The 18004-nt window shown below is 41.1% G+C and overlaps 1 protein-coding gene across 7 annotated transcripts in view; it reads right to left on the bottom strand.

The window, feature by feature from the left end:
• ZCCHC17 (zinc finger CCHC-type containing 17) overlaps positions 1-18004 on the bottom strand; it is an 81006-nt gene that overhangs the window by 12558 nt on the left and 50444 nt on the right. For 6 of the 7 annotated variants that reach the window (XM_003891474.3, XM_009203488.1, XM_009203492.3 and 3 more), the window contains 2 exons: positions 16453-16598; positions 251-1161 (listed from right to left, as the gene is read on the bottom strand). In XM_003891474.3, the coding sequence (XP_003891523.1) occupies positions 1000-1161; positions 16453-16598 (308 nt within the window). In that variant the 3' untranslated portion in view covers positions 251-999. Of the gene's footprint in view, positions 1-250; positions 1162-16452; positions 16599-18004 lie in introns of those variants that run through there. The other variant, XM_009203494.4, reaches the window with a different exon arrangement.

Here is an 18004-nt window from a genome sequence, read left to right as displayed (position 1 = left end):
CTACAAATTCTTACTGCTTCTCTAATCAACTCTGAGGGAAGAGGGCATCTGATCATTACAAAAGGGAGGGCTTATAAGTGATCTCCCAAGAAGGCTGTGATCTGCTAGTGCCTTTGGCTCTGTACCTCTGCTGGGCATCTCTCCAAGGTCTAAGGTAACATATTAAATGTTTTTGTCAGCTAATGCAGGCTCAGTGACTTTAAGTCTGTAAGTTACCCAGGAAGAAGGATTATAGGAAAAATAACTTTCGGTAAGCTTAAAACCAAACACATTTCCATTTAGTGACAGGAATTTAAGCAAGGACCTGAAGTAGAATCAACTGATTCACACAGTAGTAAATACAAAGTAGAACAATGATCTTGGCTTCGCTGTCTGGTTCAGTCATCTGCTGGAATGCAATACACAAGTTAAGTCACACTGCAGACTTTTCTAGCTGTGGCCGCTGGGTGCCACTTCTAGCATAGAACTATGTTAGGAGGAATGGGAAAAGTGAGCACCACTTCTCACCATGTTCCCCCTCCTGCTGCCAGTCTCTCTGTGCTCCCATGTTGGATGCAGGGAGATCACCCACCAATCGGCCCAGGACAGACCAATAGGAAGGGTCCAATCACTCTTCTCTAACTATAGTTGAACTCACCTCCACAACAGTCTCTGTGGCTCTAGCCTGGACTCCTTTACAGGAATCCAGCTCTGGCAGTGGCAGCTGGAGAGGGTAATAGGACCTCCTGCTGAATGAAGAAGTTGGGCAAATGAATGGGTGAGCTGCAGGGTTCACTTGCAAAGGGACCAGGAGTGACAAGGAAACAACAACTCATTCAGGCAGCTGCTTTTGACCTCTAACTCCCAAACCTGCCTGTTGCATGAGGGGAAGCCATCTCCCATGGAAGCAAAGTTAATGGGGTGGGAGGCTATATTCTCACTATTGAGTCTTTCCAGGAGTCTCAAGGAACAAGGCGCCTGGTTCCTTACTCTCAACCACCCCCTACACTCTTTCTGCTCTCACTCCTTGTGCTTCTTCTTGTGCTTCTTCTTCTTTTTCTTCTTCTTTGCTGCCTTGCTGTCTTTTGATGTGTGCCTTGCCCTCTTGCCTGTATCACTCTCAGAGTCTGAGCTGTCAGAGTCAGATGACTTCCTATCTCTATGTTTCTTTTTCTTCTTCTCCTGAAAATAAAATTTTAAAAATCAACATTGTAGTGTATATTTGCTTTAAACAATCATAGCACATAATTAGGTGCAATGGCTCACACCTGCAATCCTAGCACTTTGGGAGGCCGAGGTGGGAGGAATGCTTGAGGCCAGGAGTTCAAGATCAACCTGGCTAACATAGTGAGATCTCATCTCTAAAAAAGGAAAAATTATAGCACATAATCAATAGGGGACCACTTGATTTTCTTTTAGACAGTCTCGCTCTGTTGCCCAGGCTGGAGTGCAGTGCAGTGGCACAATCACAGCTCACTGCAACCTCAATCTCTTGGGCTCAAGCAATCCTCCCACCTCAGCCTCCCAAGTAGCTGGGAGGGACCACAGGTGTGCATCACCACAACCTGCTAATTTTTATGGAGATGGGGTTTCTCTATGTTGCCCAGGCTGGCCTCAAACTCCTAAACTCAAGCAATCTGCCCACCTTGGCCTCCCAAAGTGCTGGGATTACAGGTGTGAGATACCATGCCCAGCCAACACTTAATAAAGTATAAGACATTGAAAACAATAAAGTAAATCTTTAAGTACCAACAAGAAAAAAATAGCTAAAACATGTTAAGTAAAAGAACCAAGACATAATATGTATTGTAGGTTCCAGTGTGTGTAACACATACATGTGTATTTATATATACATGCATATGATATAAAGTGTGTATGTTACACATACTTGTGTATATTTAGTGTACACAGAGAACACTGAAAAGGATACATCAAACTGGTAATAAGAGTTACACGTTGGGAATGAATGGGGGAAAGGATATGGGTCTTTCACTATTTCCTTCAAATACTTCTGTCCAATTTGATTTTTTTTTAAACAAGCATCTTATTACTTTTATTTTTTAAAGTGCAGGATATTAAAGCTGAAAGGGGTCCCTAAAGACTAGCCAGTCTATCTAGAAACAGTGACTCACATATCCAAGGTCAAAGAACAAGAGTAAAAGATTTAGAACTCCTGACTCCTATTCTGGTTTCTATTATCCTGGTGCCAGGGGAAATAACTGCCATCAAATAATAAGCCTGTACTTTCTACCCTTGAATATTCATCATCTCTAACTTTATAGCCACCTCGCAAGATTATATTCATAAAGAAAAGAGCTGAGAAAGAACTTTCCCAAAACTATACCCACCACACCATGCTACCAAAGTAACAGTACAAACCCATACAAAGGACGAGAGGCAGATTCCCAGGTGTCTAATGGGGCAGCATGAGCAGATTTTAAGCACAGCATAAATCTCTTCTTTGAATTTCAAATACCTATATTGCCTCTGTAAGGTTTCTAAGAAGAGGGAGAAAGTGTGGGAGGAGAAAGAGCAGAAAAGGATGCCAGCTTCCAACCAGCACACTCAGAGCTATAAATCTAGCTGAATGATACACCAGGTCTTAGGAGCTAGCTGTGAAAAATGGTGGAAAGAACACTGAAGCAGATGTCAGACAGACCTGGACCTGAGTTCTGGCTCTGCCATTTACTATTCTGCATCCGTGGGCAAGTCATCTCAACTCACTGAGGCCTGTTCCCTTCAAATGTAAACTGGAGATAAGAATAACATCTATTGGCCAGGCGCGGTGGCTCATGCCTGTAATCCCAGCACTTTGGGAGGCCAAGGCAGGTGGATCATGAGGTCAGGAGATTGAGATGATCCTGGCCAACATGGTGAAACCCTGTCTCTACTAAAAATACAAAAATTGGCCGGGTGTGGTCCCGCAAGCCTGTAGTCCCAGCTACTCAGGAAGCTGAGGTGGGAGGATCGCTTGAGCCCGAGAGCTGGAAGTTGCAGTGAGCCATAATCCCACCACTGCACTCCAGCTTGGGCAACTGAGCAAGACCCTGCCTCAAATAAATAAATAACCCCCTGCCAAAAAAAAAAAAAAAAAAAAAAAACCACCTATGGTGACAAGTTAATGAGATAGTATCTAAGGCTTGGAAAAGTTGAAAGCCGCTTGTCCCAGATCGCATAGGTACAGTTGGGATCTTCATGTAGATCATATGAATGGAAATCTCCTGAGTTTTCCTATGTAGTACATGGCCCCTCTTTCTGTATAGCAACAGGAGGCCTCATGGTATGGTCATTAGAACAACAAATTTTGGAGTAAGATAGAATTAAGTTCAAATTCTAGCTCTGCAACTTAACTCACTATGTGACCTAGAACAAGAGATTTAACTTTTTTGAACCTCAGTTTTCTTTTCAGTAAACTGGAAATAGTAAGTACCTATTTCAAAGGATGCTATCAGGTTTAAACAAGATAAGCACTAACTATAGTGCCTGACACATTATAGTCACTTAGTGGGAGCTATATGTATTTTTCTCTCATTAACTCCCAGGATGTTCTGACAGCCTGGCCAAGCATCTACAGGAGATAAGTCAATGTTTTAAGAGGAGATGAAATAATAATTCTTCCTTGGCATCTCCAATGGAGTAGAGAGAAGGGAACAAAGCTTCTCAGACCCACATTACCAAGCTATAACCAACCATGGCTGGGGGGAGCTGAGAGTTGGCAAATCAAGTTTAGCTATGTTGCTGAACCTTCCTGGATGGCAAGACCATGGAAGTCCATGGTCTTGGATATTATGGGGTCAGGAGCCTCACTGGGTTCTGCCCCTTACATAGGGGAAGATACTGGGAAAGTAAAAATGAAAATACAGAGTCTGGCACCAGTTCCCTGCAAGCCTGGTCCAGTCTGGATAAAGAAGTGAGGAGAGTAATAATATTGCCTTACACCTAAACAGTGCTTTAGTTTATCAAGCTTTTTGCATCCTTATCTTACACTAATAGTCTGTAGAGTCAAAATTCATGAGTTATTATTCCCATTTTACAGATGGAAAAACTGCAACTCAGAAATGTAAAGTGAGTCGACCAAGGTTAAAGCGGCAAAACCACTATACTTTCTAACACAAGAGTTTGGCACTATTTCCACTTTGTTCTTTCTCAACGAGGAAGGCTCAGGAGGAGGGAAGATAAAAACAAATCACAGAGTCCTGGCATGCTGGAACATGTACTCTAGCTCGCACGAAGGGCTCAAGGAGATGGCCTTCTCTAGACCTCAACTTTGATGCAAAAGCTGGTTTGCAGCCTGAACAAAGACAATCCAATCCTCCAGCAAATGGTGTCATTCTCCCTGTGTGTCTAGCCTTGAGCTACAGAACAAAAGAACAATCACATCCGAAGTTATAATTCGGCTGGTTGCCATGGCTCATGCCTGTAATCCCACCACTTTGGGAGGCCAAGGTGGATGGATCACCTGAGGTCAGGAGGTCGAGACCAGCCTGACCAACATAGAGAAACCCTGTCTCTACTAAAAATACAAAATTAGCTGGGTGTGGTGGCACATGCCTGTAATCCCAGCTACTCGGGAGGCTGAGGCAGGAGAATCGCTTGAGCCTCGGAGGCGGAGGCTGCAGTGAGCCGAGATCACGCCACTGCACTCCAGCCTGGGCAAGAAGAGTGAAACTCTGTCTCAAAACAAAAAACAAAACACACACACACACAAAAACAAAATTAGCCAGGTGTGGTGGCGCATGCCTGTAATCCCAGCTACTCGGGAGGCTGAGGCAGGAGAATCGCTTGAACCCAGGAGGCAGAGGTTGGGGTGAGCTGAGATTGTGCCATTGCACTCCAGCCTGGGCAACAAGATCGAAACTCCGTCTCAAAAAAAAAAAAAAAAAACCAAAAAGTTATAGTTCAAAAGCAAAGTTGGGAGTTGGGGTGGTGGAAGACAGAACCAGAAGATGAACCAAGCTTCTGCTCTCTCAACTTCATTCACGTGAGAAGGGAAACAGAAGACAATGGGTAAAAAAATGACATGGATTCAAGTATCAGATGGAAATAGAAAATTAAAAATAAAAAAATTTTTAAATGGCATAGGGGTATGAGCCCATGTTGCAGGTCAAGAGGGTCACTGGGAAGAAGCCACTGCTCAAACATCTCAAAGACTGCTCTCTAGGAAAAGCATATATCCCTTGCTAGGGCAGCTAATCTACCCATTTTCACTATATTTCTAAAACAGGATAGCAGCAGCTCAGTGTGAGAGAAAAACAAAAATAAAAGCAAAAACTAAAAAAAGAATATAGCAGTGAACATTTACTGAGTACTTAATTTTCTATTTTATTTATTTACTTATTTTTAGGATGGAGTCTTGCTTTGTCACTCAGGCTGGAGTGCAGTAGTGTCATCTCGACTCACTGCAGCATCTGGCTCCTGGGTTCAGGCAATTCTCCTTGAATCACTTGTCGTCCCAAGTAGCTCGGACTATAGGCGCATGTCACCACACCCGGCTAAGTTTTGTATTTTTTTTTTTTTAAATACAGTTGGGGTTTCACCATGTTAGCCAGGCTGGTCTCAAACTCCTGACCTCAAGTGATCCACCTGCCTCAGCCTCCCAAAGTGCTGGGATTACAGGCATGAGCCATCACACCCAGCCAGTACTTAATTTTCTAAAGGCACGTGCATCTCTTGAGCCTAGGAGTTTGAGACCAGCCTGGAAAACATAGTGAGACCCTGTCTCTACAAAAACAAACAAACAAACAAAATGACCAATAACCTCCACGTGGCTAAATCTAGTGGTCAATTATTGGGTCTTATTTACTTGGTCAGTCAAGATGGATATAGACCATCTTACCTAGAACACATTCCTCATGTTATTTCTACCACACTCTCTTACTTTTCTACAAACTTCCTTGGCTATTCCTTTCCAGTCTTCTTTGCTAGTTCTTTGCTAGTTCATCCTCATCTCAATAACCTCTAAGTGTTGAGCCCTCTGGGGCTCGGTCCTTTAATCCCTTCTCTTCCCTATATTTACTCTGCAGGTGATCTCATGACCATAAATACCATCTATATGTAGATGACTCCCAAATTTATATATCTTACCTGGGCCTCTCCCTTGAACTCCAAACTATATATCCATTGTCTACTCTACGGTCTACTTGAATATCTGATAGGCATCTCAAGTTCTATGCCCCGCCCCCTCCCAAACCTAGACTCTCCCAGCTTTCTTTCCATCTGTGTAGATAGCAACTCAAACTAAACTCCTGACTGCTCCCTACTCCGACACTTACTTCTCCTGCATTTCTTCTCTTAACTCAAATCTTCCAGTTACTCAGTCCAAAAATTTTGATGCCATCCTCACTCGCTCTTGTATCTTCAAAATATATACACACTTCAACTCCTTTCTCATCATTTTTACCACTGTCATTCTAGTCCAAGTCACCATCATCTCTCACCTGGATTATTATCTATCAACTCACTGCTTCTACTCTTGCTTTCTGAGCATCTAAGTTTCCACACAGCAGCCAGAATAATTCTCTTAAAAAGAAGTCAGATCATGTCATTCCTCTGCTCAAAACCTCTAATAATATCCATCTCACTCAAGTGAAAGATGAAATCCTCCCAATCACCTATAAGACCCCAATGACCTGGGTTCCTTCTGATCTAACTTCCTCTCCTACCACTCTCTTTTCATTCATTACACTGTAGCCACACTGGCATCCTTAATGTTCCTTAATCATGCCATACTCTTTCCCAACATCAGCTGTTACATTTGCTGAAATGCTCTCTCTCCACTTGCCTGAATAGCCTGTGTCCTCACTTCCTTCTGATATCCACTCAAACAACACTTCATGACAAAGACCTGGCCTAGGCCGGGCACAGTGGCTCACGCCTGTAATCCCAGCACTTTGGGAGGCCGAGGCAGGTGGATCACCTGAGGTCGGGAGTTCAAGACCAGCCTGAACAACATGGAGAAACCCTGTCTCTACTAAAAATACAAAATTAGCTGGGCACAGTGGCGCATGCCTGTAATCCCAGCTACTCGGGAGGCTGAGGCAGGAGAATCACTTGAACCCAGGAGGCAGAGGTTGCGGTGAGCCGAGATCGCACCATTAATTGCACTCCAGCCTGGGCAACGAGAGCAAAACTCCATCTCAAAGGAAAAAAGAAAAAAAAAAAGAAAGAAAGGCCTGGCCTTACCATCCTATCGAAAATGAAAGTCACCTGCTCCCCACATCCTCATTCTAGGACTCCCTATCTCCCATAATCAAATTAATTTTTCTCTATAGCACTTATCACTACTTGATACATTATTTTTACTATTTTGTATTTGCTTACCAGTTTATTATCTGTATCAGTCGACTCCATCCATTAGAATCTAAGTGCCATGAAGATAAGGATTTTACCTGTTTTGCTCAGTACTTTACCTGCAGTGGCCAGAACAGAGCTTAGCACACAGTAGAAGCTCTATTAATGAATGAAGCTGGAGTATAGTGTGTGGGAAGAAATTGGTGGGAAACAATGCTAGGAAGCTGGGCAGACTGTGAAGAGTCTTAAAGGAACTTAGACTTTATGCCATAGAAGAAAGGGAACCACTGAAGGCTTCTGAGTAGGCAACACTGGGCAACGCTCTCTGCTCTATCTGAATAGGCAGAGAACATGTCCCTGAGTGGGCTCAGGACTGGCAACCTTTCTCTGTATAGGCACCACAAGAAGTTCTCTGGACAGCAGGACAGAGCTAACACTGCAGCCAAAGAATGACATTCCTATTTCTTGTTCTTCTATATATGATACAGCAGAAAACCATATAGTAAAATCAAAAGAAAATTATATTCTGAATCAAATAAATCTAAAGTTTACTATAATCAGTGGGCAGCTTGGTCCCCAAGGCATATACTTCCTCATAACATAACACTGATACAGAAAGACCTACGATGGCATATGATTAATGAAAGACGCCAGTAAAGCACAGACCACAAGTTCATCGGAAGATTATCCAGGGATTTACTACAAAACCTCCATTTCTATTTTACCAACCACTTCATAGCCCATTTCCAATTGCAACACACAGTTTCCTTTTATTCTAATTATGCCCAAGAAAAATTACTTATAACATTCAGTCCCTGGGACAAAAACTGTTCATGATGCCAGATGCACACAACTAAACCAATGCATCCTGGACTTTGGGAAAAGGCATTCAATACACGTACGTTTTAATGAAAACAGGTGGGAAGGCTCAAGGTTAGGAAGATGTGCTATTCTTACTCCTGCCCCTGCTCCCTTCACTATCGCTCACTGCCAGCAGCAGGAGTCAATACTTAATTGACTCTGCAATCTGAGGGCAGGTCTCACTGAGTGAAGACACCCAAGGAATGACAGAGAGCACAGATTATGAAGTCTATCTATTCACAGGTAGTTAGTGCATGTATTCCTATTAAGTACCAGGCATTATTTGTAAAAGGTGACATCCTTTCCTTATCCTCGGCTATTTCTGGTGGTTCCTCAACAGGTCTACCATTTTCTGTCTTAGAGGCTTTGCATTGTCTTCCACCAGACTACAAAAAGTGAGGCAATGAAACAGACTTGTGAAGAAACAGAGATGAGAATCTAATGAGACTTTCCAGGTCTAGTCCTAGGTGGCCTGACTACACTGCATTTCCTGTCCTTGGATGTCCATAAGATCAAATAACCTCCTTGGAATGTGTTTCTATCCTTTACCACCACACATACCTTGGCTGCTTATCTTTCTCCTTATGTGATTAGCTGCTTGAGTGTAGGTACTATATGATCTTTATTTCATGAGTTACTTTTTTGACTGTTAGAAATGCATTAACTGAACTTCACGAGTTACTATTATATATGCTCTTCCACATGCCAGGCATTCCTCCTCTCCACTGTCCAACTCAGGATCATGGACTGCTAAAGGCATGTTCCTTCACAAATCTACTCAGTTCCATATTTGGCTCCCAGAGCTGACTAGCCCTGAAACAAGTGTACAAATCTGCCACTTACACACCAAAAAAGCTATCTCAGGCAGAAGATTTTACTGGTAAGGAAAACCAACCTCCTACTGGAATCCAATATTTAGAAGGTAAAAGGAAACAGTCAGGAGGGCTGGAATCTTGATTTACAGTTGTGAACAGAAACAAATCAATAGATAACATCACATGGCTGCTAACGGTAGCTGGGAACAAAACAAAAATGCACCAAAAACTGACCTGATGAATCCTGATATGTCAAGTACCTAATATAATGCTAGATACCTATGAAGCAGATAATACATATTTGTTCAGTAAATGAATAATTGAAGAGTTAAATAAATGGCTGAAGTGTGATACACAGAAAAGAATATTGTTAGTAATCTGAAGACATGGTTCTTTTTACAGCATTATCTCTTATATTTGTGTGACTTCCGGTGAGTTACGTCAATTTCTCTGAAGCTCCATTTTACTCATGTGTAAAATGGTGGCCAACATGGCCAACAATAATACCTGTTCTGGCTATCTCATAGGATTGTATAATGATAAAAAGAAACAAAAAAGGAAGGTATTTTATAAACTGTAAGTACTAAACAAATATGAGGCATAAAAGATAATGACAGGATTAACAATGAGGTGAAAGGACAATGATGCTAGATGCTATCTTGGTAGAAATAGTGGGCATCAAGAGGAAAATTATACCCTTCTAAACTCCCTAGGAAACTTTTTAAACAAAGAGGGCTCATGAGTTAGAAGTTCATATACACAAAGATACTTTTTTTTTAGATGGAGTTTCACTCTGTCACCCAGGCTGGAGTACAGTGGCGCAATCCCGGCTCACTGCAACCTCCGCCTCCTGGGTTCAAGCAATTCTCCTGCCTCAGCCTCCCAAGTAGCTAGGATTACAGGCCCTCGCCACCACCCCTAGCTAATTTCTGTATTTTTAGTAGAGACGGGGTTTTGCCACGTTGGTCAGGCTGGTCTCAAACTCCTGACCTCAAGTGATCCATCGCCTTGGCCTCCCAAAGTGCTGGGATTACAGGCATGAGCCACCGTGCCCAGCCAAAGATACTTTTACAAAATAATAATGTATAATGATTATTACTGTCATTGTTCATCAGACAATTCCTCTACTAAGTGAAAGGCAATGGAGGGCTGGGTAGTAGATTGACTAAGCAGGTCGTAAAGAGCCTCATACCTAGCAGATCCTCAATAATTGGCTTGGTGAACTGAAATACATATTTCAAAGCAGCTTTAGAAACAAAGGAATAAAAAATTGTACTCAATATATTCAGCAAAAATAACTCAATCAAAGACCCACAGAAGTGAGATATCCATATAACCACTTTAGGAATGTAACAAGTACCATTTACCTCTAAAAGGTTAAAAGAGAAAGAATAATGCTTGGAACCTCTAAAAGGTTAAAAGAGAAAGAATAATGCTTAGAACATACAAACAGAATCACAGTTAAAAATCTAGATCTGGGCCGGGCGCAGTGGCTCACATCTGTAATCTTAGCACTTTGGGAGGCTGAGGTGGGCGGATCACAAGGTCAGGAGATTGAGACCATCCTGGCTAACACGGTGAAACCCCGTCTCTACTAAAAATACAAAAAAATTAGCCGGGTGTGGTGGTGGGCGCCTGTAGTCCCAGCTACGTGGGAGGCTGAGGCAGGAGAATGGTGTGAATCCAGGAGGCAGAGCTTGCAGTGAGCCAAGATCCCACCACTGCACTCCAACCTGGGTGACAGGGCGAGACTCTGCCTCAAAAAAAAAAAAAAAAAAATCTAGATCTGGCTTGAGCCCAGGACATCAAGGCAGCAGTGAGCCACGATCATGTGACTGTACTCCAGCCTGGGCGATACAGCAAGACTCTGCCTCAAAAGAAAAAAAAAAAAAACTAAATCTGCAAGAAAATTATCTCTGTTTACAGATGACATGATCTTCTATGTAGAAAACCCTAAAAATTCCACAAAAAAATCCTGTTAGAACGAATAAATGAATTTAGCAAAGTTGCAGAATACAAAACCAACATGCTAAAATCAGTTGTTTCTTACAGTAACAAGGAGCAATCAGAAAAAAAATTAAGAAAACAATTCACGCAGTAGCATCAAAAAGAATAAAATACTTAGGAAGAAACTTAACGAAGGAGATGAAAGACATGTATACAGAAAATTACAAAATGTTGCTGAAATTAAAGAAGATATAAGTCAACAGAAAGATATCCAATTTTCATGGATTGGAAGATTTAGTACAGTTGAAATGTCCATACTATCCAAAGCAATCTACAGATTAAATGCAATCACTATCAAAATTTGCAAAAATATAAAAATCTATCTTAAAATTCATCAGAAATCTTTCAAAGGACCCCAAGTAGCCTGAACAATCTTGAAAAAGAACAAAGCTGGAGGATCCACAATTCCCAACTTCAAAGTGTACTAAAAAGTTACAGTAATCAAAACAGTGTGGTACTGACACAAAGACAGACATATAGACTAGTGATAGAATAAATCCTCACTTATTTGGTCAAATGATTTTCAACAGGGTGCCAAGACCATTCAGTGGGGAAAAGCACAGTCTTTTCAACCTATGGTGTTTTAAAAACTAGAGATCTACGTGCAAAGTGTTTCTGTACATACATACAAAAATAAACTCAAAATGGATCAAAGGCCTAAACATAAGAGCTAAAGCTACAAAACTCTTAGAAAAAATATAAGGGAAAAGCTTCATGACATTGGATTTGGCAATGATTTCTTGAATATGACACTAAAAGCATCAGCAAAGAGGGAAAAAAGGTAAGTTTAACTTAACCAAGATTAAATTTTTTTTGTGCAATGAATACACTATCATGAACATACTCAACATTACTGAACCGTACACTTAAAAATAGTTAAGATGGTAAATGTTATATGTTCTTTACCACTATTTTAAAAAATCTAAATCTGATGGGGTAAAAAGGGACACTATCAACAGAGTAAAAAGACAATCCACAGACTAGGAGAAAATATTTGCAAACCATATATCTCTGATGGGATTGATATCCAGAACATATAAAAATTCCTACATATCAACAACAACAAAATAAACAACCTTATGCAAAATAGGCAAAGAACTTAAATAGCCATTTTTCCAAAGAAAATAAACATATGGCCAATAAGCACATGAAAAGATATTCAATATCACTAGTCATTAGGGAAATGCAAATAAAAACGATAATGAGATGTCACTTTACACGCATTAGGATGGCTACTCTCCAAAACACAAAACCCAGAAAATAAGTGTTGGCAAGGATGTAGAGACACTGGAACCCTTGTGCATTATTGATGGGAATGTACAATGGGAAATAGAGGGGTTCCTCAAAATATTAAAAACAGAATATATGATCCAGTAATTCTACTACTGGGTATATACCAAAAAGAAAGAAGAGTCGGGTCTCAGAGATATTTATATATCCATGTTCACAGCAGCATTATTTACAATAGCCAGAATATGGAAGCAGCCCAAGTGTTCACCACAAATAAATGGATAAGCAAAACGTGGTATATACATAAAATGTGGCCGGATGTGGTGGCTCATGCCTGTAATCCCCGCACTTTGGGAGGCCAAGGTGGGAAGACTGCTTGAGGCCAGGAGTTGAAGATCAGCCTGAGCAATACAGCAAGACCCCATCTCTACAAAAACTAAATTAGCTGGGTGTGGTGGCACACTCCTGGATCACTTGAGCCCGGGAAGTTGAGGCTGCAGTGAGACATGATTGTGCCACTGCACTCCAACCTGGGCAACAGCACAAGATCCTGCTTCAAAAAATAAATACACAGAGCAGAATATTATTTGGGCTTAAAAAGGAAGAAAATTCTGACATACGCTACGACGCAAATGAACTTTAAGGACATTATGCTAAGTAAAATATTCCAGTCACAAAAAGACAAATACCATATGGTTCCGAGACAGAAAGTAGAACAGTGGTTGCAGGTGCAGGGAGGAGGGGTAAATAGGGGGCGTTACTGTTTAATGAGTATAGAGAGGTCTTGAGATGAAAGACGGTGATGGCTGTACAAGAATATGAATGTATTTAATGCCAATGAACAGTACACTTCTATAATGGCAAATTTTATGTTGTGTATATTTTACCACAAAAACAAACAAAAAACTCTATACAAAAAGGCTGCAGATTTTGGCTTATCAAATGGGTCAATGAGTTCCAATCACTGAGACAGGGCCAAATGTGGAAAGAGCAGCTTTGGCTAGGAAAACTAAGTTTTGCGGGTGTGTTAAGCTTAATGCTAACTAGACAACCAGATGTAGACATCAAGTAGGCAGTCTATTAACTAAATTTGGAGTTCCAGAGAAAAAGTCAAGAATAGCAATGCAGATTTGGATAAAATACAGATACAAGCACTTAATTTGGGGGTTATGAGTATAGGGATGATATTTAAAACCACAGGATAGGATGAGATTACCTTGGAACACTCCAACATTCAGAGTTAAAGCATAAGGTGAGAAATCAACAATGAATGGAAGTGGGCAGTGACATAAAGTAGGTGGTTTTGTTGTTGTTGTTTTGAGGCAGAGTCTCGTTCTATTGCCCAGGCAGAGTACAGTGGCATAATCACAGCTCACTGCTGCCTTATCCCCTGGGTCCAAGCGATCCTCTCCTCTCAGCCTCCTGAGTAGCTGAGACCACAGGCCATGCCCCACCATGCCCAGCTAATTTTCTCTATGTTTTATAGAGACATGGTCTCCCTATGTTGCCTAGGTTGGTCTCAAACTCCTGGACTCGGGCTATCCTCCAGCCTCAGCTGGGATTACAGGCATGAGCCACCATGCCCAGCCAAAATAGGTGCTTCAAAAAAAAAAAAAAAAAAAAAAAAAAAAAAAAAACCAAAAAAAAAGGGTAAAAAAAAAAAAAAAAAAAAAAAAAAAAAAGCAAAAGCCCAGACCTAGGCCCTGTAAACATGGTACCTAAGAGGTAGAGGTAAAATACAAATATGTATTTTAAATACATATTTTAAAATATTTAGAATATTTAAAATATTCTAAAATACATATTTTAAATAAATATTTACAAACACAAATATGTATTTGTAAAAAAAAATAAAAATATGTATTTTTTTAAACTCTCTAGGCTACAGCATTCAATAGTCTGAATGTAAGAGAAGTGAGGGGATAAACTGTACAGTAGCACTGGGAATGCGAATGGGATAAAGAATTTTGAGATATGTACTAAAAAGGCACCACTGCCAGGACTTGGTGACTGACTAGATGTGGGATGGAAAAGGAGAAGAAAATAAATGACATTGGTTTCTTTTTTGGGAGACTGGAAGAGTATTTCTGCCATTAATAGGTAATATATGATAGAAAGATAGAAACAAGGGTTTTGGTGGTAGTGGTGATGGTGGTAGTGTGTGTGTGTATGTTTAGGAAGGAGGACTAAAAAAGATAATTAGGGCTGTCACAACAGCCAACGCTAATTAGGTACTTACTTGTCAGTGCTTTATATCTATTTTTGGGAGCCGGGCATCCCTCTGCAAGAACATTGTCATCAAAGATCACAACAATCCCACTTTGAAAATGAAAAAACGGGTTTGCTGGGCACGGTGGCTCACGCCTGTAATCCCAACACTTTGGGAAGTCAAGGCAGGCGGATCACTTGAGGTCAGGATTTTGAGACCAGCCTGGCCAACATGGTGAAACCCTGTCTCTACTAAAAAAAATACAAAAATTAGCCAGGCATGGTGGCTTGCGCCTGTAGTCCCAGCTACTCAGGAGGCTGAGGCAGGAGAATTGCTGGAACCTGGGAGGCGGAAGCTGCAGTGAGCTGAGATCACACCACTGCACTCCAACCTGGGAGACAGAGTGACACTTCATCTCAAAAAAGAAAAAAAAAATCAAAAATAAAGGCCCAAATTAATAGCTAGTAAATAGCACAGAAGAGCCTCAAGTATGGATTTGACTGACTCCAGCCAAAGTTTGAGGTACCCATGGCATCCTAGTTAAGGATGTGGAAGTCAGTAATGCAGCTAAAGTCTCAGTAAGGAGAGGGTCACCCAGAAAGAGAATATATAAATTGGGAAATTATTATTCATGCACTTGACTAATTCTTGTAATGGTATAATGAGACCTTTTCCTCACCCAGAAAATTAAGATAATACTTAATCTATAGATAATAACCACTGAGGGCAAGAACCTCATCGCAGTTTTTGTATTCCTAGAGTTACAATGCCTGGTACAAAATGACCCCTCAACAAAAGTTTGCCAAAGATTTAAAAACGAAACAAGTTAATATACTGGCCATAGTTAGAAAAATCCTGCGTGATAGAAGAAATATTTCCTGATCAACCTACAGAATAGTTTTTATTTCCTGTGTAGCATGTTACAAATGCACTCTTTCTTTCTGGACACAATAGTATCTGTTTTATGAATTGCTCTGCCAAAAGTAGTAGATATAGGAGATGGAATTCAGTGAGACAGGTGCTCTGATATACTGCTGGGGACAGATAAGTATCTTCTGGGAAGGCAATCTGATAAAATGTATCAAGAGCCTTAAAGCCCTAACTCAGTAATCTTACTTAGGAATTTATCCAAGAAAACAATAAGAGATGTGGCCAAAACTTTAGGTTGGAAGTAATAAAAAATATCCAGTAATAGGAAAATAATTTAAAATATCATCACACAGCCATAGGGTAGAATATTATGTTGCTCTTAAATCAAGTTTTTGAATACTTAAGGATACTAGGAAATTCTTTTGATAAGTGAAATGAAAAAAAGGTATAAACTATACCTAGTATGACCACAATTTTGTATTTACATGTATGTGTAGCTATATATATCTGCATTTATTATTACCTAGAAAAAAGTGGATGGGTGTCGTGGCTCATGCCTGTAATCCCAGCACTTTCAGAGGCCAAGGCGGGTGGGTCACTTGAGGCCAGGAGTTTGAGATCAGCCTGGCCCACAAGGCAAAACTCTCATCTCTACTAAAAATACAAAAATTAGCCGGGCATGGTGGCGCATGCCTGTAGTCCAGCTACTCAGGTGGCTGAGGCATGAGAATCACTTGAACGTGGAAGGCAGAGGTTACACTGAGCCAAGATCGTGCCACTGCAAGATACCCTGTCTCAAAAAAAGAAAAAAGATTAGAATATACCACAAAATGCTATAAGAGTTTCTTTGGGTGGAAAGATTAAAGAAGATCTTGGTTTGCTTCATCATGTTTTTCAGTATTTCTAAAATTTCTGCAAAAAGCACATTTTCATTTTTCATTTTTTTTTAATAAAAAAAAAATTATTCTTAGAGATTAGGTCTCACTATGCTGCTCAGAGTGGAACGCAGTGGCTATTCACAGGCATAATCATAGCTCACTGCAACCTTAAACTTCTGGCCTCCAGCAATCCTCCCACCTTATCCTCCCAAGTAGCTGGGACTACAGGTGTGTACTGCTGCATGAGGCTTTTCAGATTTTCCTCTTAAAACCTGAAAAAGACAAGATAAAATAAAAGCAAAGTAGAATTCACCTTCTTCCTTTTTCTAGAAGGATTCCTTGTGGGGACAGGCTTCTCAAATTCTGCTGACTTTGCCTCTTCCTTTTCCTCTTCCTCATCAGGTATCAGAGAGTATTTGGTCCCACCTGGTTGCATGAAACAATCTTTTGCAAAGTGGCCTGTAGCAGAGAAGTAGAAAAGGTATAGAAGAAGTAAGTAGTCTCTCTTCTCAGCAAGTGAATCTTCCCCCAAGGCTCCTGAAATGGGCTAGCTGGCTCAGGAAATATTGTTGGGTTCATTCAAAGCAGCTGTTTGATTCAGAGTAGACTTTCCACTACCTCAACATGGCACTGCTCACTCAACCACAGTCACACTAGCAGCTGTTCTTAGGGCTGTGGGGAACACTGGTACTGTTCTCAAAATGGCAGGGGATATGAGGATGCAGGTTTGTACTGCCCTCCATTGGCAATGGGCCTTATTAATTTCCTAAGATCTATTTTGGAACATATTCCTGACAATCAAAGACTGCTCCAGAGAGCAGGATGCTTAGCAGAGGGAGCTGAGTGGCAGGCCAAGCCCTAAAGGAAGATAGCTTGTAGGTAGCTGGCAGCAAGTGGGCACTCACATCTAGGCTAACACACAGAGAAATAGGCACAGTCACCTAGGGGCACTGAACATTTACAGACTGTCAGGTCTGGCAAGCACCTTAGAGATCATCAAATCCATCCTACATTTGTGGAAGATGAAAGCCCAGAGTTGAGAAGTAGCTCAAGGTCACATAGACAGAAGAAGAGTTCAAACTTACCTTGGGTCTCATGCCTCCCTGCCCTGTGCTTTCTGTTGCACCAAAACCAACTACCTTTGACCTGACCTTTAGTAACTGGGACAAATTCCACCTCTCATTATTCTTCTCTTCTTTATGTAATGCCTGTTGGATATGGTTAAGGTTAAAGGACCCTTACCTTCCCTGAGCCTATAGTGGTATTGAGGGGCCCTTTAACAGACACTATGCTCTACACTGCTAGTTGTGTCTGAGTTTGTGGTAGATCCTGTCTTAGGGGCACAGAGGAATTGTATGAGATAATCAAAAAGCTATGCATGGGCTGGGCACAGTGGCTTATGCCTGTAATCTCAGTACTTTGGCAGGCTGAGACAGGAGGATCATTGGAGCCCAGGGAGACAAGCCTGGGCAACACAGGGAAACTCTGTCTCTACAAAAAATTTTTAAAAAATTAGCTGGACATGGTGGTATACACCTGTGGTCCCAGCTACTCAGGAGGCTGAGATAGGGCTGCTTGAGCCCAGGAGGTCAAAGATGCAGTGAGCCATGATCATACCACTACACTTCAGCCTCGGTCACCCTATCTTTAAAAAAAAAAAAAAAAACAAAAAAAAAAAAAAAAAAAAAAACGAAAAGAAAGAAAAGAAAAGCTATATGTAAAGTACTCTGTACCTCTGGGTCCAGCAGCTGGGTGGCACCTGGAAGGGAAATATAGCAGAGTTTTCCAAATACCTGGAATGTTCCCACAGTTTTCCTGAGGAGGTATTCTTTCTCTCAATTTTATTTTTTCCTTCTCCCCTCTAC

This window comes from Papio anubis, chromosome 1 (assembly GCF_008728515.1).
Source record: "Papio anubis isolate 15944 chromosome 1, Panubis1.0, whole genome shotgun sequence".
Classification (NCBI taxonomy): domain Eukaryota; kingdom Metazoa; phylum Chordata; class Mammalia; order Primates; family Cercopithecidae; genus Papio; species Papio anubis.
The sequence above is the reverse complement of the archived record's forward strand: the minus strand, read 5'-3'. Positions and strand labels throughout refer to the sequence as shown.